At 42.9% G+C, this 27,764-nt stretch overlaps 1 protein-coding gene across 4 annotated transcripts in view; it reads left to right on the top strand.

Annotated features, from left to right (window-relative positions):
* arhgap46a (Rho GTPase activating protein 46a) overlaps positions 1-24,429 on the top strand; it is a 39,475-nt gene extending 15,046 nt beyond the window's left edge. For 3 of the 4 annotated variants that reach the window (XM_030133746.1, XM_030133747.1, XM_030133744.1), the window contains 8 exons: positions 9,666-11,112; positions 14,407-15,070; positions 15,303-15,395; positions 18,309-18,382; positions 18,994-19,193; positions 21,144-21,235; positions 21,335-21,504; positions 22,952-24,429. In XM_030133746.1, the coding sequence (XP_029989606.1) occupies positions 9,666-11,112; positions 14,407-15,070; positions 15,303-15,395; positions 18,309-18,382; positions 18,994-19,193; positions 21,144-21,235; positions 21,335-21,504; positions 22,952-23,146 (2,935 nt within the window). In that variant the 3' untranslated portion in view covers positions 23,147-24,429. The remainder of the gene's footprint in view (positions 1-9,665; positions 11,113-14,406; positions 15,071-15,302; positions 15,396-18,308; positions 18,383-18,993; positions 19,194-21,143; positions 21,236-21,334; positions 21,505-22,951) is intronic. The other variant, XM_030133745.1, reaches the window with a different exon arrangement.
* The last annotated feature ends 3,335 nt before the right edge of the window (positions 24,430-27,764 follow it).

Below are 27,764 nucleotides of genomic sequence, written 5' to 3'. Positions count from 1 at the left end.
CCCCAACCCCCCACAGGGTCCCACACTGGTGACTCAACCTTTCCCAGCACCTTTTCTGTCTCCCCTGAAAACAATGGCCAGCTGTATTCCTCAGAAGGGCTGAGGAGCCTTTAGCCCACGGGGGCTGATATCCTCCTGAACCATACGGCCCTTCAGATGCTCACCAGCCTCCATCTCTGAGCAGGTAATTAGAAACCAGAGGCTGGAATGTGACGGCTCAAAATGGATGAAAACAAACTCGGGGGGCCTTGTTTGTCTTCTTTCTTTATTGATAATGACAACGATCTATGGAGAAGAGCAAACGAGGGAGTTTCACTGAGGAGTTGGAATGGTCCCAGTGGTCTGAGGTTTACTAATTGCTCTGTCCCACCCAGAACAGAAGAACGTTAGGGGCTTTCGTGGTAAGAATAGAGTTCTCTTCCCTTTTTTTAAGTCATGCTTTTTCCGGTCATAACTTTCCCAGTTCCGTAGAGTAAGCTTTTTTTTTTTTTTTCGAGTTTATGTTCCTTAGTGTTTTGTTTGAATGTCTGAGCTATTTTAGAAAGGTCTCCCTTTAGTTTGGTCGCTGAAATTGGAGATGAAAAGTTATTAACCTGTGACTTTTAAAAACAACCCTGTTCTTTGTGAGGATGTGACAGTCTCAGTTCTTCCAACACCAGTTTCCTTTTGTGTCATACTATTAATAAATCTGCTCATAGGAGATAGAAGAGTTTCCATACAACACACCCTCCATGTTGTTCTAAGGACAGGTTTGGAGATGGGGCTTCCTCTCTCTTTGTGTTTCTCGCTCTGTATTTGTCTGTGTTCGTGCTTAAAGGAAGTCTGAGCGTATGAGCTGACTTCTATGCCAGATCTGTTACTCATTCACACAGTCTTATCACACGTCCTGGGAATTTGCTAGTACCTACCGTCTGTGGAGCTCATCAGGGAAGTACCGGGATCTCCAGGTGAAAACATGTCAGTCACATGACATTTTGGGGAAGTTGAGATCCAAGACAAACTTATTATTAATGATTGAAAGTTGGGACAGATGATGTCACCCCTAACACATGTACTGTGTGTGTGTGTGTGTGTGTGTGTGTGTGTGTGTGTGTGTGTGTGTGTGTCATCATCCAGGTAACATCTGTAGGACATTGTAGGTACATGTTTCTATGGTCTGTGTGTGGGCGTCTTTTCCCTTTCAACAGGGCTTTTCCGTTACTGCAGACCTGCTGGGGTTGAGTGGATGTTAAACGTCTGCTGAGGTCACCTGACAGCATGGTGTAAGACAACCCCAGTGATCCTAGGTGGTTCACATCAGGGTCACAGCGCTCTTTTGTCTCAGGGGTTGGCCTGAGGTGGATAATGGGGCACTAAAAGGAACAAAAGCCTTCACTTAAACCAAACTGTGCCTCAGGGTCAATTGCGCTTTCTCTGGGCAGGAAGTGTAGGTAAATTGAATAGAGAAGGATCCAAAATGACATGTATGTGCTCTCTCATTTAGCCCTGTAATCATACAGCAGTGCAGCAGCAGTCAGGCTGACAGTAGACACTTCAAACTTGTCTCTTCTGACTGTTAGTTGGGTTTCGATGCTTTTTGAAAACATTCAGAGCACACACACATCCACACAAACACACACCGATTTGGTTGCTTTACGTCTGGGTTGTTCCTTTGCTTATTTGTGTTCTAGTTCAGTCTTCACATTAAAGAGGTGACAAGATATCGGGCCAATAGTTTAACTGCTCAAAGATATTCCCCAGAGTTTGACAAGTGTGTGACAACCTATGCAAAACAAAAACAGAAGTTGAAATCTTTCCCTTTAATTTTTGTTTCTGTTTCTATTTTGAGGACGTTTTTTTAAGGGATTTTTTAAAAAAAGAAAACCTACACCTGTGAAAGCAAAAGTATAAAAACCCCAAAACAAAACACATCCCTCTTATAGCTGTGACTATAACTGTGAGTCATGTCGGAGAAAGCACAGCTCGGTTTCTTTAGGAAGTGTGGGGGTGTCTTATGAGTAGATTAGGTTTTGGAGTTTTAATGAGTCACACATTGTCTGCATGTTTACGGTGCAAACACAGGCCTCTGTCGCTTTTCATCTACTACTACTCTGAGGACGAAGCCACAACATTTTTACACACTCTGGAAAGACTTTTATCTGTGTGCTCCTGGTGTGGTAAGCTCATTTTTCAGCTCTTTCCAGATGCTGTTTTAAGTCGGACTGTAATAGTTTTTTCCCCCTTTCTTTTTCCTCTGTGAAAAAGTTGCCCTTTGAACTCGTCTTCCAGTTCTGCATCTCAGTGCTTTGGTCTGGTTTTGCAGTGACAATGACTTTATTTAAGTTTTTATCTCTGCCACGTTTGTCTGTGCTCTGTGTTTGACTCTGTCTCGTAAATGCAAAGTCTGTGGCGTTTTCCTGATCTAGATTACAGAGTTCCAGTTTTATGCGTCTCACTGGAGCGGTGTCTCCAAAAAAGCTCTTGTGTTTTATTTTACATATCATTTAAAAGCTGCTTCTACAATAAGCTGTTCTCTCTCACCCTCTGTTCTTGTGGTGAGGTAGAATATCGCCTGTATGTAGTTGTAGAACCAGTGGCACCACATGAAGTAGCCTCCAGCTGCTGCTCTGATTCTCTCAGCTGACTCACAGTATACACAGGTGTTTTTTGTTCAGGGCGCCTTCAGGCCTTTTACCTTCATCCTAAGGTTGTGCAACATGATGATACTTATCATGTGACTGAAGATCTTCTAGTGTTTCCCATTATGCTCAGTCGTTTATTTTGTTATTCTCTCAAGTCGCACTCCAAGGCAGTATTTTTGGTCGTTTGCATGACATCTTCTGTTCTTCTTTGCGGCATGTGTTACATGAAGGCAGCACAACCCAACATGGGAGAGGGAACGTGACAGTGAACAGGGTGGGACTCTGACCAGCCAAGACTAAATTAGGAGCTTCTACCTAAAGGATGGACTACTTCTCTCTCATAGATCCAGTTTTTGGGATAAACAGCCTGACACTGGCCACAAATCTATACTTTGGAAATGATGCTGCAGACTGGTCCCACAATGGACCCAAACACTCCTGGAAGCAATTATAGTTCAACATATTTTCTATTTACCATTTGTTATATTTTGTTTTTATATTGCAAGCATCTAGTCCATCCATTTTTATAATTTGCTTTGTCCTCCTCATGAGGTTCATGGGGGTGAAGGAAGGATATGCCCTGGATGTGTTGCCACGTCAACGAAGGGCAAACATCTAATTAAACTGAAGGAACTGATCTGTTTGAATCCATTCAAAGTCATTTTAAAGCAGTGGGAAAAGGACAAATGTGGATGTAGATGTTTTTCCAATTGATTGAATTAGCTTCAGCATTGAGATACTTTTAAGGAACATTGTTGTTCTACTTTTAGTACCTTTTAAAATAATGGTGATGTTTTATATGGATGTTCTTATCAATTTTCAGTTTGTTTTTAGTGCTGACTTTTATTTTGTGTGTCTGTATATTAGTGTGGATGTATGGATGTGGTTTCCATTTTGTGTAACTTCTGTTGCTGCTGTCTGGGCCAGGACACTCTGGAAAAAGAGATTTTTAATCTCAATGTTTTTTTTTTTTGTTTTTTTTTTTTTCCTGGTTAAATGAAGGTTAGAATAATAATTCAAAGGAGAATAAAAAATCAAGTATGATCAAGCGCCCTACAAAACAAATGGGTCTTTCCATGTAGTAATGTTGCATAAACTACTTATTCATTGATCTGGATATAAAATGACTTCTGTTTGGATCTGAGATTTACATCATCACACCCCTACGTCAATCATTTCATATCAGACATCATTGTTTTCTACAAACTCCAGTATTTCCTGCCTTAAATATTGTCGTTTTCTGAGTAGAGGTTTGTGTTTTGTTCATGTCCTCCAGAGCGTGTGCTGTAATGAGATCTGAGATGCACTTCTAAATTCCAGAGGCAGGTCTTTGTGGAATCCAGTTGGGCTTGGCCTCATCCTGCCACTTGAGCGGCAGTACCAGTGGCAGTCTTGCGGTCCGGCCTGGCACTCCTCACAGGGTCGAGCTGTGGGATCCACAGACATGCACAGCTGGTAGACATGTTGGCTCAGAGGAGGGAGGTGTATCACTTCAGCTGTTGGAGGACAGCTGCCTCTGAAGGTGTTGGACAGCAGCTATGTGGCGTCAAGCTTCGCCTCAACTTTATGCTGGGGAGTGTTTTGCTTTTTTTTGTTCTCGGGCGAACTTTTCAAACATGAACATTGCTGAAGTGGATATGTCATTGTCCTCAGTGAATCCTCTTTGTCGACTGGGTTTCCTTCCTCTACGTAGACCGCTGCGATCCTATTGGTCTTCGCTCTAAGGTGTTTGTGTCGCAGAAGGTTGGCCTGTGCAACCTCATTTCCTCTTCCTGTCCAGTCAGTGTTAATAATAACCTCTGTTTTTCAGACCCTGCTGCTCCCAGGAGGTGCATTTAAGAACTTCCTAATCCATATTGCTCCCCATCCTCTGAGGTGACTCAGCTGATAGCTTTTCCAACAGCAGTGGTTATTCCAGGCAGGAAAGAAAGAAGAGACAGAACATGTGCTGACAGCAGTGTCCCCATAGTATATTTAGCTGGTTATTGAGACAACCTGACCAGAAGAATTTTCAGAGTGGTGACTGGAATATCCAGGACTGTGTGTTCACGGCTGTGAGACAGTGGAGCTGCAAGACTAATTGAAATTTGCTGACCGTTAAGTTGATTTGCTGCCCTAGAGGCCAATCAGATTACCCTGGTGGTTTCTGAAGGGGCCTCTAACTTCATTTTATCTTTCATTTCGCTACGTTAAAGCTTTCACATGCAAGCTTTGAAAGAGGGGGTTTGTAAGTGCATTTCTGAGAATACCAGAGGTGTGTACTCGTCCACAGTTGACGACTCTGCAAACAGAAAAAAGATCCATTCAAATGTGGACAAGTTTATTTCACTCCCAGAGATAATGACCATTTCATGTCTTTTCTTAACCTTTGAGTTAAATTGCTGTAGAATATACCCCTCCTTTAGCTAACATTCAGCGAACACCTGACAACCAGGTACCACGCCCTTTCTAAACACCTTCCATTATTAGACTGAAGTCCAGGCCTGTTCACTGTTACGTAAGAGCCTGTGTGTTTGTCCGACTGTAGAGGGTGAAGATGGCTCCTTCCTCTCATCTTTCCGTCTTTCCCTCCCTCCCATCACTCATTCATTGCTGTTGAAGGAGGCGTCTCCGTGACGATGGCACAGCCGTGCATTGTGTGGGGCTCCCCACACTGTGGCGGAGGCCCCTGAATGAGCTCTGTGGAATGCCAGCCTTCCCGCTCATTCCCTCGCTGCACTCTCCCACGACTAATCCCCACCCTCTCTCATTTACACATGCTCACACACCCTCCATTCTCCTTCACCTCCCCACCACTACCACCAAACGTCTCCCCACTCTACGCCTGTTGTACTTTCTCACCATTGAACCATCTTTGTCTCTCTTTCGGTCCAGGGTTTGTAATCATACTACTCTTCAGTTGACCCTGGGTTCACTGATATGTGAGTGTTGCTTGAGCTGTGTAATAAGATTACAGGCTTTGGATACAGATGGAAGGCTCTTTCTGTACAGCCCTACTGTTGGAGTTGGCTGCAGGCCTCCATGCAATACTGATGATGGTTGCACCACACTCCCTGCTGACATCTAACATAATGTGCCAACACTGGAGGGGGTGAACATACTAGACCTTTTCTGAGCCTGGCTGGGACAATAGCAGGCAAACAACAGAGACAAAGCCTCATGAAATCCTTCTCTTCCAATACTGGGAGCGTGAGCGCTCCTCACAAGCCACTGAGTGTATTCAGTTTCAGTCCCTAAAGGATAGGCATTTTACTATTGTTATTTTAAACATTATTAGATTTCATTTAGTTTTAATACAGATGGGCAGAATTAATACTGAAGGCTGACGGTTTTCAGAGTATGTGCTTGTTTGGACAGGAAGTTAAAGCCTTTGGGGTTACTGTGTTTTAAAGATATTGAATTTTGTGTGTATTATGTCAAAAATCTAGCAAAGCTGTTTATAAACCCCTATTATTAAGATTTAGCTCTTTCTTCCGCTCAGGCTGCTGTGTGTGAACATTGCATTTGGCATTTCCTGTTTGCATATGGGGAAGTCCTGTCTCAAAGCCTTCAGAGGACCTCTTTGAACAGGAAGTAGTGGTCACCTCTGTGTCAGGGTCAGTCCCCATAAAACCCCCCAGAAAGAACATATAGAAGACAGATTTACACATGACTCCAACTGATTGTTTTCATGTGTTTGTGAGCAACGACTGTTGGTTTGCTTTGATAATGTTGAAGGAATTTGATTATGTGACTTTACGTGTGAGGTCTTCTGTGTTTTTCTGAGTAATTTCACTCCAGGAAAACCCTTGATGTCTCATGTGTGAGCTGTTCCTGCCATAACACACCAGTGCTAAATGGTCAGCTGCGCATCAACTGCTGAGGTGGCAACGAATTTGTAGCACTCGTATCACCACCTCCTGCTTGACAGAACCGGTGTGAGAAAACATACACTGTTTCAAAGAGCACAAACAGTGGCTTCTCACGTTTACAGCTGTCACCCATCATCCCCCTCCTCACAGCCCGTATAACCACACACTCACACCCACTTGTAACAACTAAACAGCGGTGGTTTTCTGGCGAGTCCCATCCATCAGAGCTCCTTGTCTTCACACATGTCTGTCTGTGTGAGTTGCAGTAAACTGTCTTGGTTGAGGTGGGGGAACTTTGGAGCTCTCCCAACATCAGTGGTTGTGGCAGACTGTCCTGGTGCTGTTCCAGGTGGCTCCGATCCAGCTGTTTGTGAGCAGGCCCTACCCGGATAGTGAATCTGTGAGACTGTTTGAAGATGGGAGCCTGTTTATATTCAAACCACAGAAGGGGTGTGAGTCACTCTATGGACCAGGGGTGGCACTGGGTCCTGAGAGAAGAGAGAGAGGGAGAGGGAGAGGGGGAATGCAGAGCTTTAGCTAAGTGGACTGAAGGAAGTTTGCCGTTGGCCTGATGACCTCAGGGGAATTGTTTGAGCATTGTTCCAGGGAGTTGAGGCCGCCTCTTTCCCTCCTCCTCCTCCCTCGCCGTCCTCTTCCTGCCGTTACAACCCAACTCTCAACTGAGTCGTAGTGCTCCTGGAAAAGGGAAGCCTTTGAACACTAGCTGTGGCCACACAGACCTGTGTTTATGTTTGGATTTACAAGGACAGAAGGTGATAGGCTTTGATCTAATTAATTACCCCACTGAATGTTAAGAAGAGAGGATTGAAACAAGGAAGGTAAGTCTACCTTGTTGGACTTAAACCTTATTTACCTGTTTAACCTTTGATCAAGGCAGGAAGTGTTGACCCTGTCTGTTCAGACTGTGTCATGTGTGTCCTACTGTGGCCAGCTGCCAACTGTGTTCGATTTTATTTAAAGAATGCCCGCTTTAGAGTCCTGTTTTTGATCAGCTGTAGATTGAAAAGCCCTCATTTCACAAGGAAGATTATGAGATGACAGCAGAGTCCAGGGCCACGTGACCAGATTGATGGCAGATTGTTTTACATTGTTGGGATTAGTAGTGGGCCACGGGGTTTGAAGTTAGCCCAGGCACTCAACCAAAAGGAGACGAATTAACCTTTGGACCCCAGTGAAGATCTTCTCAGCTATGAACCACTACTGTCCAGACTTCTCTCAGATCAATTACTTTTATACTCAAGACCTCTTAGTCACGCCTTTGGTGTTTCAGTGAGATGTATTGGTCTCCTCTGTATTTTTAGGTCCTTGGTTTGCACATATACACACTGGCATTATTGTCTCATGGTTTTGACAAGGCTATTATGACTGCCAGACTAAAAATGGAGTTAAGTCGTTGGAGGTCAGTGAAATGTTTAGAGAAGAATTTGTGGCTCGCTGCTGATTTTCCCAGTACCGTCAGCCTTGGATTTTCTGAAATAGATTACATTTAGAACATTGCTTAGTACCTGGACTGGATTGTATACATTTGATCATGCTCCTAGATCAGTTTGATACATCCTCTGGACGCATGAAGATATACGCTGATATATACATGAAATGTGAAAAAAAGTCAAGTAAAATTTCTAAATGTACATATGTTTGATAGAAACAAATTTCCTCAGGGTTACACATGTGTCAGTGCATGAAACTGTTCTGATTTCTAATAGGTTACATTTGTAGCTTCAGTGTTTTCACTTGCAAATATCTTTCATATATTATATTCAGTATAGTAAGATACTGTATTGTACATTTCCATTTTTAAGCCTATTTACTCAGTTGCTTTGACTGATTGATTGATTGATCGACTGATCCAAATGGGGAAATTAAAATGCCATGGACTCATAACACTCATCACACAGTACAAAATACACGTCATCCTTCTGGACTCTGCTACAAACCCTTGGAACATCAGTGCAACAGCCCAACAACAGTTTCAAATAAAGTTAAAAACACACAACAGCAGGAACCAAAGAGTTCCTAAAACATTCAGTAGAACACTGGGGCATCACCATTCACTCACTAAAGGAGCTTTTAAGTCCATTAAAGATACTATGGAGCGGATGGTCCTTTAAAGACAGAACATTTTGTATGTTGGTCCTCATCCTTTTGTCCGTAGTCATGTCCACTGTAATGTCCACTGAGTCCAGGCTCAGGCCAACCACTGAACCAGCCTTTTGAATCAGTTTGTTCATCCTGTTCCTGTCCTCCACAGTGATGCTTCAACACAGTCCAGCGTAAAACAACACACTGACCACAACGCCATGAACAGACACATTTAGGAGCCTCCTGCTCACCTCAGAAGATCTGAACTTTTTCAGGAAAAACAATCTGTACTGAGCCTTTTTAAACCTAGCATCAGTGTTCCTCTTCCAGTTCAGTTTACTGTCCACATGTCCTCTGAGGTACTTGTATGTGTCCATGGTTCCAATAGGCTGACCTTTGATGACCACTGGAGTGAGGGTTTGTTTTTTCTTTCATAAGTCAATAATTGGCTCTTGTGTTTTGTCCACTTTGAGCTGTAAAAAATGAGAATCCCACCAGTTCAACGGAGAGCCAGTGTCATCTCTGTAAGTCCAGTCATCACCCAGAGACATCAGGCCCGGGTTTAGGCCAGTGTCATGTGAACATGTCTGCAGATGACAGAAGCACATCTGCGCCTATAGTCAGCCGTGTACAGTGTGAATAAGAAGGGCCTTAAAACACTGCCCTGCGGAGCTCCAGATCATTTCAGCACATCTGTCTCCAAGTTTCACAAACTGAGGACAATTTCAAAAACAGTCTAAAATCCAAGTGACAGTGGTGTTGTGCAACTTAAAACTCAGTAACTTATATGCTGTGGCTGTAATGTATTAAAATCCAAAAACATGATTGGAACAGAGCTGTCAGTGGTTTCCAGGTGTTGGTAGGCAGTGTGGAGCATACACAGTAAGGCATCTTCCACACTCACACCCTTCCTGGAAGCAAACTATAGTGAGTCCTGGAAAGAAGCTACTTGTTTCCTTAGCTGACAAAGAACAACCCTCTCAAAACATTTCATCATACGTGATGTCAGTGCAACAGGTCTCAGATTAGACAAGGTACCGCTTACATTTGACTAATGTTTTGTCTCCTTGTGTGTATTTCTTTCCTTCAGGGATGGTTCCCAAAGGTGGCAGCCTGTACCTGGCTCTAAGGCGGCCATGTTGGTGAAGGTGAACAGTATGAGCCGTGGCCAGCCAAGCCCAGCCTCACTGCAGCAGCAGCAGCAGCTGCAGCAGCTTCAGCACAGCACACAGGCCAAGGCCAACACATTCACACTGCACCCCTCTAGCAACAAAGCCCAAGGGGGGCACTTAAGCTCCACACAGGGATATAAGACTGCCCCCTCTGGAAAAATGGCAGCTGACACACGCCAGGCTCATCACCTGAGAAAGGCCAGCAACGGCAGCTTCTGTTTGGTGAACGCTGACAGTAATCATCCCAGTCCACTGCTTCAGAGAGCCCAGACCAGCACACCACGACCTGTGTCCCCCCAGTATGGCTGCACTGCCCCAATCTATGACGAGCCAGTTTCAGAGTGCCCCATTTATGATGAACCACCTACAGACATGGAGGTAGAAGGTGCACATATGTACAATGGGCAACCTTTGTCTCGTCTGACCCCTACTCACAGCTTACAGAAGCCAAGATACCTTCAGCACCCTGGTCCAGGGGCCAGACACAGGAGGAATCCCTCTGCCTCAGACTACAGCCCAGCTGGTCTGGAGTGCATCAAGCACATGGTCAATGTAGATCCAAAACAGGGCCTCGTATCTGGCTCTCCTGTACCCACCCGAACACCTTCCCCTATTTCCAGGCAGGACCCAACCTTAGCCCAGCCTCAGCCACATCCACCCCCCCAAGCCCACTCTCTGCCCCAGCCAAGGGGACAGGTGAGGGACAGAGAGCCAGGGACCCAGGGCCCAAGTACACTGGATAAGAAGCAAAACTGGAGGGTCCTGGAGGCCACGGTCCAGCGTGCCATGGAGGCCCGACACAGTAGGCAGAGTAGCCAGGCTTCACAGGACTTTCCCCCATCAACCCCACAGACCACAGCAAACTATCAGGACTCTGGTTACTCCACTGGCCCCTCCCCAAGTCTGAGGAGGAAAAGCAGGAGGAGGGTGGGAGCCGGCGGGGGAGCAGGAGGCAGACCGGGGTCGGTGGGGAGCAGTGGAGAGCTGTGCGCCCTCAATGAGAGACTGATGGCAGAGATGAGGGAGGTGGTGAGTCGCTCCAACACCATGAGGGAGGTGAGAGCTGGGCTGGACCCAGAGATGGGGGACAGGGGTGTCATACCTCGGACTCGCTCCCCTGCGGACTCACTCAGGTGGTATGGAGGAGGAGGAGGGGGGTCATCGGGCAGGTGTGCATCACGAGAGGACCTCACTGGGCCCGCCCGCTCATTGAGTCGGGCAGGTAACCTTGGAAACCCTGCACTGGCCCCTTTGGAGATACCTGGAAGGCAGAAAAGGACATATGAAAAGGTGGATACGTTGGACATGAGTGTCAACAGCCAAGCCAGTCTGTCCTCACCAGAGACCCCAGGACCGCCCTCTCAGGTAACCTCTACACCTGTCCATGTGGACATGTCTGTATGTTGTTGTGTGGATAAATGCAACTAGTTACCTCTGTTTGGGAGGACATTTTAGCCCGTCATCACAACATTTTGAGGGGTAAGACTTGGACTGTTTTCCAGATCTCATACTTTGGGACAAACTGCTTCACCACAACATAGTTCCTTGAGTTTTGTTGATCTTACCCTTACTGTAGATCTGCTCTAGTCCATAGTACAACATTTAAACCTAAAGAAGCATGTGGTTGAGAGCACAGCCTCAGACTGCAACAGGTTCACACTCACAGTCAGTCAGTGTCATGTACAATTTGCTGCACAGAGGATTGTGGGTAGGAATAACCAGAGAGGATTTAGTGTTGTAGGATGGTAGTTTTATTATATTGTATTTGATGTAATAAGTATTCAAATGGAAATGTTTTATTGACATACTAACTGGTATGGTAATGTTGTTATGGAATCCAGGATTAGGTATAAAGTTAGAATAAGGAGCTGGAGAGGATGAAATATGTTAGTGAGATGTCCTCACAAAAGTAGAGTCAGACATGTGTTTGTATCACAGTGAGAAAGTTTGTGTTCATAACAAAACGGCAACTGTGAGAGAATACACTTCACTAATCCAATATTCTGACACTTTCCTGTCTGATTAAGGGCTCAACTTTGCGTCTTTTATTATTGTGTGGTCTGTTTACCTCAGCAGGTTTGCTAGGATAGAAATTTGTTTGGTCGGGAAGTGCCTCTTATAGCTGATGGCTTTCCAGATTTTCTATCAGATTAGAAAAGAATTCAGTCTCACTGTGTCAAATGAGGCTGAGCCATGCCTGAATAAAAGTGTTATTATGGGACTCTTTAAGCTGCTGCTTTTGAATCATTTAGTGTGTCTAGTCCTCAGAGAGCTGTAATTGGAAGAATGAACAGATTGTTTGGCTGAGCAGAAATATTTCTCTTCACCATTGGGGCAGATTAGATATTTTAAATCCTAGACAATACAATAGGGGGTGTTATATTGTGACTTTGCAGAACTATAAAGAGACATGTGGATGGACCTTGGTGAAAGCTCATTTTGACGTCAAGGCTCCTTACGAAAGGTCCACATGATTTAAGATAAAAGACCCATTTGACTTCACATACTCAATTGTATAAGTAGCTTGTTGAGAACATTTTAAGACCTACTCAAATCTTTAAATCCCCCTTTGAAGCAGAATAAAACCCTATAGTTGGTTATATTACAATGTTTAAAGCAAATCCCTCTGCATCTGTGGAATAATAAATGCGCACTTCAGCGGAGAATTCTGGGATGTTAAACTGAATGAAAATCTGATGTTATAAGAAACTAACATGAGGTATTTTGTCAGAAAGGCTGCTGGCCTTAAATGCATCAGTGTCCCCAGGACATGAGGTAGTGGGCAGACTTCCACTGGTTTCTACTTCATGGCCACAGTCCCAGTGTTACCTGTCATCCTCTTACCACCGTCCATCTGCCCTGCACTGTAGGGACTGTATACTCACATGCCAGCTCTGCACTGGGGCACCTGGGGGCCATGCCAGGCCACAGAGATTCAGGACACGGCTTCCCTCGGTCAGGAAGGAGGACTGCTGTGGCCCATATGGCCCCAGCTTGGCAGGGACATGAAGAGGCTGGGGGGGGGGCCAGGCTTGCACCGAGGCCTACTGGTACCACTGTACACATTAGACAACAGCTACCGAGTCCTGACCGGGCCCCCTAAGTCTGTCCTGGAATGTTCCTCAGACCTGCTGTAATATTACTCTCATAGTAACAGATTACGGCTGTTAGGCAGGAGCAGCTCTGTTTTCCATATTTGAACATTTTGAACACAGTTAAACATTCTCCTCTGCTCCTGGATCCACATCCGTAGCATGACTAAATTACCACCTGTAACAGTATAATGTAATGTTCTTTTTCCGGAGTTCAGCATGTGCTTGCTTTAGATCTTTGGGACTTGACCTTTGAGACGTATTTTCAAAAACATGGCCCCTGTTTGATGATGAACACTGTCTGCCAAAGCTGAAGCTCGGATCTGCTCCATGTGATTGAGAAACCCAAATGTAAAGTCCAGCTTGTCTGGCACTCGTCTGCTCCGCATTACATCAGGGTGTCATTGAACAGACATGTTGATGCATTTTATGTTCCGTCAGTAAATTAGAGTGTAGATTCTGGCTCAGCTTGTCTGTTAGTCCTGGATGTTTGTGGAACATATTGTGGTTTTCTGGCTCGGTCTTTTATGGGAGCTGAGGTGCTCCATATGGTCATAAACTCTGCTGCACAGATCACAGGGAGGTCTGGTCTGGAGCAGAACTTTGAATAAGAGGAGGGGCTAAAACAGGAAGGGGTTGAACTAGGGGGTTTTCAGGGCCAATATTGATTATTTGTAATCAAAACAAAACTGTAAACATGGATTCACTTGAATATCACAATATTTCGGTCTGTTACTGTAACAGTTCTCATTCATATATGGTTGTGTGTAAGACAGTGTTCGGAAAACTAGTTTAAAAATATTTGAAATCGCTTCCAGTATCATAATATAGTAATAACATATCCACCCAGATACATGCTAATGCACAGATATAATATATATATGTATTTATATAATTTTGGAATCCTACAAAATCCACCACACAACTTTACAGCATTATCTTCAAACATTAAGTACAAGAGAGCTCCCAGCTGCAATTCTCATAAATATGACTGAATTTTTAAATAATAAAAAATGTAGGAATTATTTAGTTTAGAAAGTTTAAAAAAGTATTAAAACTTATATTAGTAGTGAAATTTGAGTCTCTGTTAGTGGTCCCAAATCAGAAAGGACCAGACTGTGCAGAAAGCTACAGAAGGATGATGAAAGACACAGAGAAGCAACTGCAACGGAGCCAAAAATACAAACTTTTATTCATTTATTACATTAAAACCAATCACGGTGCAGATAAACATAAAACAAGTGTGAGTATCAATTCAGAAACCTGTTTAATTACCGGGGTGGACTATTACTACAAAGGGGACATTTGGGCCATTATCTGAACACCCGTGGTGACCAGGATTTAGGAGGACTTTTGTCCATGCAATGCTTTGAAATGATTATGTAACAGTTCAACCCGGAGCCTCAGAACTGCAGAGCAGAGCACAGTAGGTGTAAGGCAGGTCAGATCTGAGTCTGACCCAGGAAGGCTCTGCAGCTGGACACACCTCAGACATCTGCACCTCTGCCCCTGGTGTCCACCCTCTCTGTTCTTCTTCATCTCATGTCCCCCTCTTGTTCCCCTGTAGGTTGGAACCCTGGAGCTCCAGGCTCAGCTGGACAGTAGGAAAAAAGGCCTGGTGGATGGGCGTACTGCTTCCTTGGGCCCCCACCGCCCTGCTGCCCATGACACCAGAGAGGGAGGTGAGGGAGGAGGCAGAGCAGGAGGCTCTTCGTACCAGCTGTGCTACGCCACCCTGCGACAGCCCCCGCCTCCTGACATGGGTATGGAGGACTGGGCCAGTAAGCACCTCAACATGCACACCCAAGGCCTGTTCCGGCGCCGCGTCTCCATCGCCAACATGCTTTCCTGGAATCGCGGCTCCATCAAAAAACCCATGCTCGTCACCAGCAACCGCGCCGTCAGGAAGGAGGCCTGCGAGATGTTCAAACTGGTGCAGGCCTACATGGGAGACCGCCCGTCACGCCTGGACCGCCGTCACTGCGCCCTCCTCATTGTCACTAAGTGCTGGGACATGCCAGGGCTGCGGGACGAGCTGTACGTGCAGCTGGTGAGGCAGACCACAGGAAACGCCAGCCCCAGGAGTCTGGCGGCGGGCTGGGAGCTGATGGCGGTCAGCTTGGCCTTCTTTGCACCTTCACCAAAGTTCCGTTGCTACCTGGAAGGATACATCCAGAGGCACACGGATCCCACCAGCGACAAGAAATGTGAGTCTCAGACTGAGCAACAGGGTGGGTCACCTTTCTTTCTTCTGTGCCTGCCTTTGTTTTCTGAGCACCACATGTTTCTTTCTTTTATTTTATTTACTAAACACTCTCGTTTCCTCTTTATTTCCTTTTGATTTTTGGGTGTAATAACAGTTGAATGCATTCAGATTTGATGGAAAACCTTATACTGTTAATAATCTGCCTGATAATATGATAGTTATCAGACATTTGACCTCTGACCTTCTGTGTTTCATAGTGACTCAGTTCATTCTGGAACAGCAGGAAATGAAGCTGAAGAAGAATTCAAAGTCCAGAAAGAAGCGAAAACAGAACACAGAAGAGGAAGAGGGTGCGTCTTATTTCCTGGTCTTTCAGTCCAATAATATGAATGTTATGTCAAAATAGATCTGAAATCTGATCTTCAGATGGCCTTAAAATGTGATTGGATCATGAAGTTGGATAATCACTCATGCAAATGTTGCAGTTAATTAATCAGAGCTCAGCCAGATGGCGTTCCATATGGTTTAAAAAAAATACACAGTTAAATAACAGATGAATGTGCATTTCTTCTTTCTAACATTGGTAAGTGATAAAGGTTCTGATGGTGGTTGAGACCTATTTCATATCAGCAATTTAAAGTCTCTGCATCTGAAGATTCTCAACTTCTAAACTTTGTCTGTAAAAGCATTAGACGTAGAAAAACAGAACTAAGGATTGTTCTGAACGGACATCAGGACCAAAGGCAGACTTTAATGTTCCTTCATGACGTTAAAATGGGTTTTAATTTGTGTAGGGAATGGTCTTAACATTGTAAAAGTCTTAAATTTAACTTAATGAAACCTGCAGAGAGCCTGTCAGTCAGTTGTCCGGTTTTGGACATTAGTCTGCATCACACACAGCTTCGTTAGCATTGGATCACTGTCTGACTTTACGTGGTCATCTGTTTGACGGAGCGTAGACCAGTTCTGGAGTCCCAAACATGTTTTTCCATTCACTTTAAAAACTGTCTGGAGTATCTGAGCAGTGAGAGCCATTACAGATCAAACGTATCACTCCCTGTAGAGTGACCCCTCTGAGTGGGATGGAACATTCTGCACCATGGAGTTTGGACCTGAAGGCACAATGAATGGGTTTCACAGAAATCTGAGTTGGAAAAAACATGTAGGATGAGAATTTCAGAAGCTTCAGTGCTCACACAATGGTCCACAGTGTGAGTCATGTCAGTGGTCTCTGCTGCTACTTACATGTCAGAGGGTCATTTAATGGGGTACCTACTCACCAGCACGTGCCTGCATTAGTGCCGCCCACAGTGCCAGCTCTGATGATGATGATGATAGTGATGTGGAACCAGGTCTTCACAGTAGACACCACAGCAGTGACCTCACACATTGAGCTTCAGTGACTCAGGCATAAGACTGAAACCTCCAAGTGACTAATAGGTCAAAGAGAAGCTCTGTCGAACGTTTCTGACTAAGTATGACGGTCTCTGGGGAGGGGGGGTCTTTACAAACGCCTACAAAGTGTCACATGTTCACAACAGCAGAATGAGAGCTGCTGTTTGTCTGATGGGATGAAGAGGTAGAAGATGACAACATCTGACAAGCAGACCAGCAGATGTGAGCGTCAGGAGGTGGAGGAGCATGTGGGGGCTTCCTGTCAGGACCAGCCTTGGCTGTTCTGGGGGTGGAAACAGACTTCTGTGAGCTCAGGGGCTTTGGGGGGTTTTAGTTCCAGCCGGCGCTAGGATGATGTTAGACTTTGTCTCCTAAACAACCACTAAGACCAGACTGAAACGGTCCTTTTATGGCTGTGTTATTGTTGTTAAGTTTAGCTTCAGCCCATGTGCAGACAGGTGTCCTGCCGTTCTGATGGTCCACTCCAGCTCCTAATGAGCTTGGGTTTCTCCAGGGCTTCAGTTGCCTGGTTGTTGTTGTTGTTTTCATGTCATCAAACCTGATGTAAATATAGACCACCAGTAGTGTTCAAACCCCTGTAAGCTGCAGCACTGGGCTCTACACTTTCACACTAAGCGAACAGCGTCTGCGCCGGGAGCCTTGGGAAAAAAGAGCAGGCATCTCCAAGATCAAGGGCGACTTATTGGTATGATCTGTAATTAGATGTAATTATAGTCAAAGTCGGTCAGATTAGCAGTGGTTGTGAACTTTCATGGGAGTCACCTGTTTGCTATAAATCGAGCGGCTGTGACAGTAAAGAGCAAACTGGAAAGTGTTTGTTAGTTTTTAAAATCCCATCTGACCGTTTGTCCGTCTGGCTTTGGTTCAACCACCTGACAGAGGAGATATTCTGAAGCAGACCCCAAAAGAGCTGAGTGTTTAGAGTAAACCCAACTAACCACAGCAATGAACCATGGGAAGGATTTCTGTTTAGTAGAACACAGACTAGTCCATCAGCTGAGGTTTTCTGTTTGCTTTTAGTTTAAACTGGAGTCCACAGAATGTAAATTGGATTTTTCATGAAAAGATGAGGTTTTTCCATCAGTATAAAGTGAAGTTATTGTAGGATATGAAAAGTAACATTTGAGTTCAACCCCTGTTTCAGAATAAAAACCAACACTGTCAGTATACTTAATAAATGAACTAAAGCCGAACTGAAATCAAACTCAAAGACTAATTAAAAACTCATGAAATGTAAACTAGTGGTGCATTGTATTATAGTGATTATAACATTAAAACCTGATGTAGACAGTTGTCGTGGTGTTAGGGTTAGTGTTAGAGTTAGTGTTGATGTTGGGTTAGGGTTAGTGTTTGGTTAGGGTTAGGGTTAGGGGGGTTAGGGTTATGGTTGGTTGTGTGGCCTATGGAAGCTGCTTAGCAGAGCAGAAGCTTCTCCGGAGGCCTTTAAGTCGGTGTGTGCTGATGAATCACCTGAGCGTCGGATGCGGAGGCCGTATCCTGTCTGTAAAGCTGTTGTTCAACAGCAGTAAATCTTCCTCAGCCTGACGGTGGAGCTGGGGCCTGCCCTAAACCCCATGTGCAGGAATCACACCGTCAACATGTTTCTCCAATTACAACCTGCCTGTCTTTAATACACGCTCTAACATCTGTGGGAAAAAGCACTGCTTGTCATGTTTGTGGGAAATAAATTCAATCATTTATTGTTTTGGCTCTTCCATAATGCTTCACGCTTAAGGGTTTTAGTTGAGTGTTTTGGAGGAATACTTGAAGGGGAGTGTGTGGTGTTTGTTTTAGGAGTTGGATTTCATTGTTTCTCTGTCCTTGATTTGCCTCGTCGTTACCTGCAGGTCTGCCTGTCAGCACATACGCCAAGTTCTGCCATCGGAAGCTGCAGAAGGTGGCGATCACAGGAGGCAAAAAGGTATGAACACAAACAAGTAGGAACTGTGTGGATTAATTTAAAACCGATCCAAGTCTGTGGAGGGATGGAGATAATTTACCCACCTGAACTGTGTCCAAATAATAATTAAAAAAAACAAACAAAAAAAAAAACGACCTGATTATTTTCCTTAATCCATCCCTTAAATTGCAGCTGTTTAAAGGGTAAACCTCATTAAATCTAAAGTGTGGAGTGGATCGCAGTTCACATCAGTACAAGAGAACAAAGTCTAAGTTTAGGTTTGAATGGATTTTAAACTGGGATTATTTTTTCACTAATCTTTCAGGTTTTAGAATGAATCCTTGTTGGTGCATTTAAACCTTAACGATGCATTCAAGTGCAGTGTAAACATTTCACATATTCATGGTAAAAATAGGTCATATCAGTTTGTGATTCAGGTCTGAGTCAAACAGGAGACGTAACAGTGAAACCGACATAATTAGAGGCATTTGGATCAGTCACATGTCCAGACGTAAATCAGTCATACGTCCAGACGTAAACACACAGTCATAGCGCTGCAGGTGGAGACGAGGCCATGACGTGTCACAATCGCTGTTCTGCCCGTGTAGTAAATCCTCCTGTCCTCCCCCCAGGGGCTGCGTAAGCCCACCTTGGAGGAGATCGACCACAGCAGGAGGGCCATCATCACCCCCTCCCTGTTCGGCAGTTCCCTGGAGGAGGTGATGGAGAGACAGAGCGAACTGTTCCCAGACAGGAAGCTGCCGTGGGTGCAGGTTCAGCTGTCGCAGTATGTCCTGGCTCTGGGCGGAGCTCAGACGGAGGGCATCTTCAGGTAAGATGGCCCCGCCCCAGCCAGGGACACGCCCCAACATGTTCACAGAGAGAGAGAGGGAGTGAGGGAGGGGAGGAGCATAGAAAAGGCTGTGTGTCCTACCTGCCCTTACCCGTCTTTTCCGTCCCTACCCTTCCTTCCTGTCCCTACCTGTCTTTTCTGTCCCTACCTGTCCTTTCCGTCCCTACCTGTCCTTCCTTTCCCTACCTGTCGTTTCTGTCCCTACCTGTCCTTTCTTTCCCTACCTGTTGTTTCTGTCCCTACCTGTCCTTTCTTTCCCTACCTGTTGTTTCTGTCCCTACCTGTCCTTCCTTTCCCTACCTGTTGTTTCTGTCCCTACCTGTCCTTCATGTCCCACTGTCCTAGACTTCCTCATACATAGTTGACTGTTTGATTCCTAGTTGGATCCATCTTCTGATTGCATATTTTGATCTTGTCCAACTCTCTAAACCTCCAGATGCTGAACTCAGCTCCATTTGACATCACCTTGAACCACCAATATTTCCTCCAAATCCCATCAAAGCTCTGATGCAGTTGGATCCGCTTCTATATCATTCATGCATATAATAGTGAAATAGTGCCTTTAATCCGTATCCAGCTCCATAGAATGACCAAACATGACCTTTGACCTGAACTCATTTGAATATCATGGTGGAAAATCCAGTCAAATTATTCAGTTGGACTTTTTAAATCTAAAAGAACATTCTTGTCCATCCTTGGATGATTCTGTTGGTGTAAATCTGTTCAACACACTATATTTATCCATCAAATATATCAGCTGTAGAATCTATGAGGAGAGACAGATGTTCGATTTGAAGGACAACTAAGAAGGTTGAACACTGATCCATTCCATGTAGAGGTGAATGGAACATCCAACTGATCACCTAAACATGTCTGACACAAATATGAACAGAATAGAGTTTAGTTTCTTATTAAATGTCACATCATTTTAGTTTCCATCCATGGTCTTATTTCTTAGTTTTACAGACATGATCAGGATAAAGGATCCATTTGGAGATGATGGATCTGACTGTTTTACTGTAGGAACTGAGTCATGCATCACTGAACATGGACCAAAAGGATTTTAGAGACACAATTATGCATTTGACTGAGACACACACACCTATTTATAAAAGACATACAAACACAGAGGAGACCAGGACATGTCCCATAGCAGATCAGGACTTGTCCTTTAGACAGGATCTAACATACTGGATACATGTGTATACATGTGTGTATATGTATACGTGTGTGTGTTGTATTGTATACTGTATGTAAACCCGTGTGTGGTCTTCTGTGTCCCTGTCTTCCATACTAGACTTCCTTCTTTGCTCTGGTTCATGTCATTCTTGTTCATATCTGTTGACGTTGCTGCTTAAACGTACAAACATGGACAGTGTCCCCACCGTGTCCTGGACCATATGTCTGCATACACAGGAAAAATTACCGGGTATTTTCTCCAGAGTCAAAAGTATTTTCCTCAAAAAGAGTCAATTTGGTTCTGTATTGATTTTGGAGCGCTCTACCCAAAGAGTAACTTTTATTCTTTTTAGAGAGGGACCAAATGTTATCTGAGTAGAGTCAAATTTTCTTCAATTTGAGTCAGTTTTACTCGGGCAAATTTCCTGCATAGGGTCAGACCTCCACTTGTTTGGAAACATGTTCTTTTTCCTATGATACATGAATCCTCCTGTGAACCCCTCCTTCTTTACTGGACTTTCCTGGACACAGAGTTGTTTGGTTTTTGCTTGTTTTCTTTTTTTTTTTTTTTTTTCTTTTTCATTGTTCCAAAGAAATCGTCCAAACAAAAGCCACTAGACAACAGTGGAGGTGGACTGTGTGTGCATGAGTGCTGACCTGTACCACAGAGCATGGAGGCTGTGCACAGACAGGAGTAGAGCTCCCTCATGTGGACGTTGACTGTAACTCCATGGTGTGTTTGGTCCTCAGAGTGCCCGGTGATATAGATGAGGTGAACGCGCTGAAGCTCCAGGTGGACCAGTGGAGGATCCCAGAGAACCTGTCTGACCCTAACGTTCCAGGTGAGGACAGTTTATTTTACCTGCTGATCTTCACTCCTTTACTGTTTGTATTTGTTTGATGTGGATTTGGACTAACAGCAGGCCTGTGTTTACCTTCAGCCTCTCTGATGAAGCTGTGGTATCGGGAACTGGAGGAACCTCTCATCCCCATGAACTTCTACAAACAGTGTGTCAGTAACTGTGACGACCCGGTGGCGGCCATCGCTGTGGTCCAGTCTCTGCCGGAGCTCAACAGGCTGGTGCTTTGCTACTTTATCCACTTCCTGCAGGTAAACATCTGACCAACACTGATCCAGAACCTTCATACTGACCTTATGGACCTGAACCAAAACCTCACATACTGACTTTATGGACCTGAACCAGAACCTCACATACTGACTTTATGGACCTGAACCAGAACCTCACACATTTACTTTTATTTCATTAATGTTTGTTCAGTTAAATAAGACTGAAGCTTCTTTATTAAACATAAACCGACGTAGATCAACATATATCAGATTAATTTGAGCTCAACAGGCTGGTGCTTTGCTACTTCATCCACTTCCTGCAGGTAAACATCTGACCAACACTGATCCAGAACCGTCATACTGACCTTATGGACCTGAACCAGAACCTCAAATACTGACCTTATGGACCTGAACCAAAACCTCACATACTGACTTTATGGACCTGAACCAGAACCTCACATACTGACCTTATGGACCTGAACCAAAACCTCACATACTGACTTTATGGACCTGAACCAGAACCTCACATACTGACCTTATGGACCTGAACCAAAACCTCACATACTGACTTTATGGACCTGAACCAGAACCTCACATACTGACTTTATGGACCTGAACCAGAACCTCACACATTTACTTTTATTTCATTAATGTTTGTTCAGTTAAATAAGACTGAAGCTTCTTTATTAAACATAAACCGACGTAGATCAACATATATCAGATTAATTTGATTAATGACTAACTGGTGATTTTAACATTAGTTCTTCCTTTTTCTGTTGCTCAGCCCTAAACTAACAAAATAATCTGAGCTCTGAGGTGGTTTTTGTTTTCATTAGTACTGCACCATTTGGTGAAAACACCTCATTGTGCAGTTATTGTTGATAATACTGTGATTTCTCAAACACGTGTTCCACAGTAACTGTTTCTGCTGAATGTCTATGAACACAAACGTTCACCGGGCAGTTCCTGTTTTTACAGTTAGATCACATTAAATCCTCCTAAATGTGGACCTTTAAAGTCCAGACTGACAGTTCCATACGTTCAGAAGCAGCTCTAGGTTTGATTCATTGAATCATTTGGTTTTCATATGATGTGGTGAAACTGTTTAGAAACAACTCAATTTTTACTGCATATAAACTATTTATGGTATTATTATATTGTATATCCTCAGTTTCCAGAGGGTCTGCCCAAAGGATCAATAAAATTCAATCTGATCTAATCTAATTTAATTTAATCTAATCTAATTTAATCTAATCTAATCTGTTTGTGATATTTTATACTATATACTCTGTATATTTTATGTTTTGGCCCAGATACTTTTAACATGCATTTTATTTTAAAAATAAGTACAAATACTTTTATTTCATGTAAATAACAGTTTTAACTGATTAATACTGAAAGTAGAAGGAAAACTGAACAGAACCCTTCATCTTATATCCTCCCCACACACACTATATTCAGCATTTTGTCCTATTTCTTACCTGTCCAGGTGTTTGCTCAACCAGCCAATGTGGCCATAACCAAAATGGATGTGAACAACCTGGCCATGGTCATGGCTCCAAACTGCCTCCGATGCCAATCAGACGACCCTCGCATCATATTCGAGAACACGCGTAAGGAGATGTCGTTCCTGCGGATGCTCATCGTTCACCTGGACACCAGTTTCGTTGAAGGGGTGGTGTAGGGACGTGAAAGCCCACGCCCCCCTGCAGATTCAGTTCCACCTGTACATTCTGATCTGTGTTCAAGCATAAACACTGTCTGAGTTCCAACCACACTGGAAACATTACAAACAGGACAAGTATGAACCCACTGGGTCATCATCATCTCCTCCGTTCTCACTCAGATACTGTATTTCATGGCCTGAGGTTTCATTGTGTCCGCAATGACACACATGAACCACAGAGCAGATGAAATTGTGAAATAGAAGCTGTGTTGAAAGCAGCTCCGTCTAACGCCTCTTTTCTAACGACTGCATGTGAAAACAAACGTACCTTCACTTCAGACCTTCTGGACTCATGTGGAAGAGTCTGACAGCGTTTACTACAAAAGTATTCACCTGCACAAGAGCATTTGGAACAGCAGTGTTGATTCTCTGAAGTGTGTTACGTGTGTGTGTGCAGATGATTGTGTGTGTGTGTGTGTGTGTGTGTGTACTAAAGACACTGCCTTCTTCTCTCCTGTACAGATAACTCTTTTGTCCTTCTTAATACTCTTGCCTGTGCTGTTGTGAGTAGTCGTACTGATAGCTGGTCTCCTCTTATTTCACTTTCTGAGACAAAGGAAGCTGCGCCGCTGCGTCTGTTTGACAGAACAGAGCCTCCATTTCAAAGCACAAACGGGAGGATGTGTGAAAAAGCAGCAAATAATCTTCAATAAGTGCTTTGATTTTACAACTTTGTATGACTGAGCCCCAGAGTGTCGTATCTGAAGTTTCTGTGCTCGTGTCCTTGTCATGTGGGACGTGGTTTATTCCACTGATAATAATCCTCTATTATCTATGAGACGTCTGTGTGTTGGAACTGTGTTCTCTTTGTTTGTGCTCTGTGTGTTTTTTGGCTCAGGTCTTCAGATTAAATGGGTGTGGGATGTGATTAGTGTACGTGGCGTCTCCCTCAGACCCAAGAACCCGAGTCCAGAGAACCGAGTCTTGTTGGACTGTCAGGCACTAGAAGAATGTAGACTAACTGTTTAGTGTCCCCTCTCAGGCCTCTGGTGTAAATACATTCAGCATGTACATAGTATTAACTCTCCTAAGTCTATTCTAATGATTCAGGTTAAGGGCGGAGTCGACTGTTGCTGTAAAGAGCAATAAAAAAGGTGTTTTTGTAATTCCTTCCTTTCTCTGCTGTAACCGCCTGCCCTCAGATATAGGACTGATTCAAACCACTTTCCATGTGTGTATATGTGTGTATAACTTCTGTTATAATATGGAATGACTGTCCATAAATAAAGGTTTGTTCAATTCTAATAATGTTTGTGTTCTTATTTTCTCTTTGGGCTTTTTTTTGTCTTCATTTCAATCGTATACCAGAGAGAAAAGGCAGGAAACTGAACATGTTTAAAGATGATTATCTATGGTTTCTTTTTGTTTTGATGACATAGAAAATGAAACTGTTCACTTACAGCTGAACCTTTATCAGTTAGATCCACCCTCAGACACAAACAGAACACTGTTTGGATGGAACATAAGGATCATTTATCTGATTTATTATGTACAGGCCATAAGGGGTCAGTGTGTCAGTCAGTGACTTTAGGGTTTGCTTGCCTCGACTTGGCTGATTTATGAACACAAGTTATCCAGTCCTCTCACACAAGATCTGTATATCTGTACATGTACACAAATGCATAAATGTGTACATCTGTACATGTACAGATGTACATACAGTATGTACACATACAGATATACACATGTACATCACTGCACAGAACTGACACCTGCTGCATCTGTCACTGTGTCGTAATTCTGTACGTGTCGACTACAGATGTAAATGTGTGGAGGCAGATTTAGGCCAGTGACTGAATAAAAACATAAAACCAGTCTTTTCCATGTCTGAAATGTTCCTACAGTCAAATGAACGTGTCTGGACTCAAACATTTTTCAGCCACACAAACAATGGTGTTTATCTGTTTTCTTAAAATGTATTTTATTTGTATAATTTGTGAAGCTCATTGTCATATCTTGTGTGAAACATTAAACCGGTCCAGTTACTGTTTTACTAGTGTGCTGACCCATGTGGAGGCCTGGGTTCAAGATGTGGTGGTTCTGATGCTGGGCAGAGCTGACCTATGGGAACAGATGTTCGTCTGTATTTAATAAGTACTGACATACAAACGGTTCGGTAAAACATTCTTTAATATTTAAATTACCATTAATATATTCATACTGATATCTAAGGACTGAGGTTAGAAAATGTGTGGTTCCTGTTTTTAACTTCATTTCCCATCATGCAGTGTGGTACTGCACTTCCTGTCAAGCATCATCACCATAGCAACATGATTATAAGACTATTGTATTAAAAATCTATATTATAAAAGGGAAGTGGACTGTGTGTGTGTGTGTGTGTGTGTGTGTGTGTGTGTGTGTGTGTGTGTGTGTGTGTGTGTGTGTGTGTGTGTGTGTGACACTAAATACATCAGAGCTGTATTATACACAAGGAAAGTCTACTATAGAATACAGGGACAGATGAGACCACACACATGTGTTTATATACAGTATGCAATACAACACAAACACACACACACACACAGTCCACTTCCCTTTTCTAATTCTGTGGATAAATGAGGGTTCATATGTCTCTCCAACACCAGTCTCTGTGTCAGTTCATCATTAACATTTATATGAAGTTGAATGATGCACATTTTCCACAGAATTCCCAGTTTTACGTCAGTCATTGTACAATCGACAGTTAAATTTAATACAAAAAAAAAAGAATATATGAAATTAAAATTGTTAGCAGTTATTTCCGACCACAGAACAAACTGTGACTGGTTGTCTGCCCAAACCTGTTCAGGGACTGTCCCCTTGTTGGACGTCAGTAGGAGGTGCAGATCAGAGTCAGTCTGTCCTCAAACACACAGCATGAAAAACACTTTTACAACAGAATAGGTTTATTTGAACAACATTAAAAGTACTGTCCAATCTGAGCGTTGTATAAAACCTACTATAAAAATTCTAATAAAGGCAGCTGAAATAAACAGGTCAAAGGTCAAATAAAGAGTTAAAAAAACAAGCACAAACCCATGACACACACACAAACATATATTATATACTGTTATATTACTGATGTTGCACTGACTGATGATTTGAATTAAAGATTCTATGCAATAATGTCACAGTTTGTATCAAAAATACCTTCTCCCATCATATTCTGGTATTTTATTTATCCATATCTTTATCTTTATAAATAGTAAATTCAACTTCACACTCTGAAGAATATATTTTTGCCTTTGCAGTGGTTCTCTAAATTTGGCTGTATTACTGCACTGATAAAGGCTTTTCTATTTCTACATATTCTAAATTTGATGAGACTTGTAAATCATTCATGCAATATTGTAAAGCACCTTAAATATAATATATATAATATAATATTGTAAAGTACCCTAACCCTTCAGGAGCTACAACTAGTTTTGTGGCAACATCCAAATTATTTTCTCTCTATATTTAACCATTAATCACAAAATTATCTAGTGCCTTTTGCAATTTTCTGTGTGAATCAGATATAATCCTATATTTAATTCACTGGTGTAGATTTAGATTAAACATTGACATAAATTAAAATGTTACTATATCAAAACAGAAAAGAAAGAGAAAGTGACTTTTTCAGGAAAATATATAAACTGAACATAAAACAGAGTCTATAACTGCTGTCATTTGTCAAATGATGTGGATTTTACTTTTGAATCAATGTTGCAAAATATGACAAGAATATGATCAGCTGAGAAGACCAAGTTATTTCAATATAGTGATCAGATTACCGGATCAGAAGTTCTTAAACACTCCAGATCAGTAGATGTTTTTGGTGTCTGGTGACTGTTTAGGTCTTTGAAGGTTGAATGGACATATGTGTTTAAGATGTTTAATGAATTATGAAATGACATTCATGAAGACAAATAGACAGCGTCATCTTAAAATGAGATTAAACTGGAACAGTCATTTACTGAAACAAACTGGCTTTGGTTCGTGCACATCCTGTAAACCAAACTTTTTACAGTGGAGTACCCGCTGAAATAGACTTTTTACAATGGAGAACCCCCTGAAATATATATATATTTTTTTTTTTTACAGTGGACTACCCCCTGAAATAGACTTTTTACAGTGGAACACCCCCTGAAATAGACTTTTTACAGTTGACTACCCCCTAAAATAGACTTTATACAGTGGAGTACCCCTGATATAGACTTTATACAGCAGACTATACACCCTGAAATAGACTTTTTACAGTGGAGTACCCCCCTGAAAGAGACTTTTAACAATGGAGTACTTCCTGAAATATATATATTTTTTACAGTGGAGTACCCCCTGAAATAGACTTTTTACAGTGGACTACCCCCTGAAATATACTGTACGTTTTTATCCAAGTACCCCCAAGTCTCACTTCAGCATTTTTGGTAAAAAATTGGTAAAATTGGTTGGTAAAAAAAGATTGGTAAAAAAACTAGGCCAAATTTGTTCCTGTACCAAAGGAGTCTGTTTACATTTCCAAAACTTTGTCAACAAACAACATATTTTTTAAGTGTAATATATCAAAAATAACAAATCTTTATAAGTAAATGTTGTGCAAAATATAAACTGAAAAGTG

This window comes from Sphaeramia orbicularis, chromosome 5 (genome assembly GCF_902148855.1).
Source record: "Sphaeramia orbicularis chromosome 5, fSphaOr1.1, whole genome shotgun sequence".
Taxonomy (NCBI): Eukaryota; Metazoa; Chordata; class Actinopteri; order Kurtiformes; family Apogonidae; genus Sphaeramia; species Sphaeramia orbicularis.
Note: the sequence above shows the minus strand (reverse complement) of the source record. Positions and strands in the feature narration are given on the sequence as shown.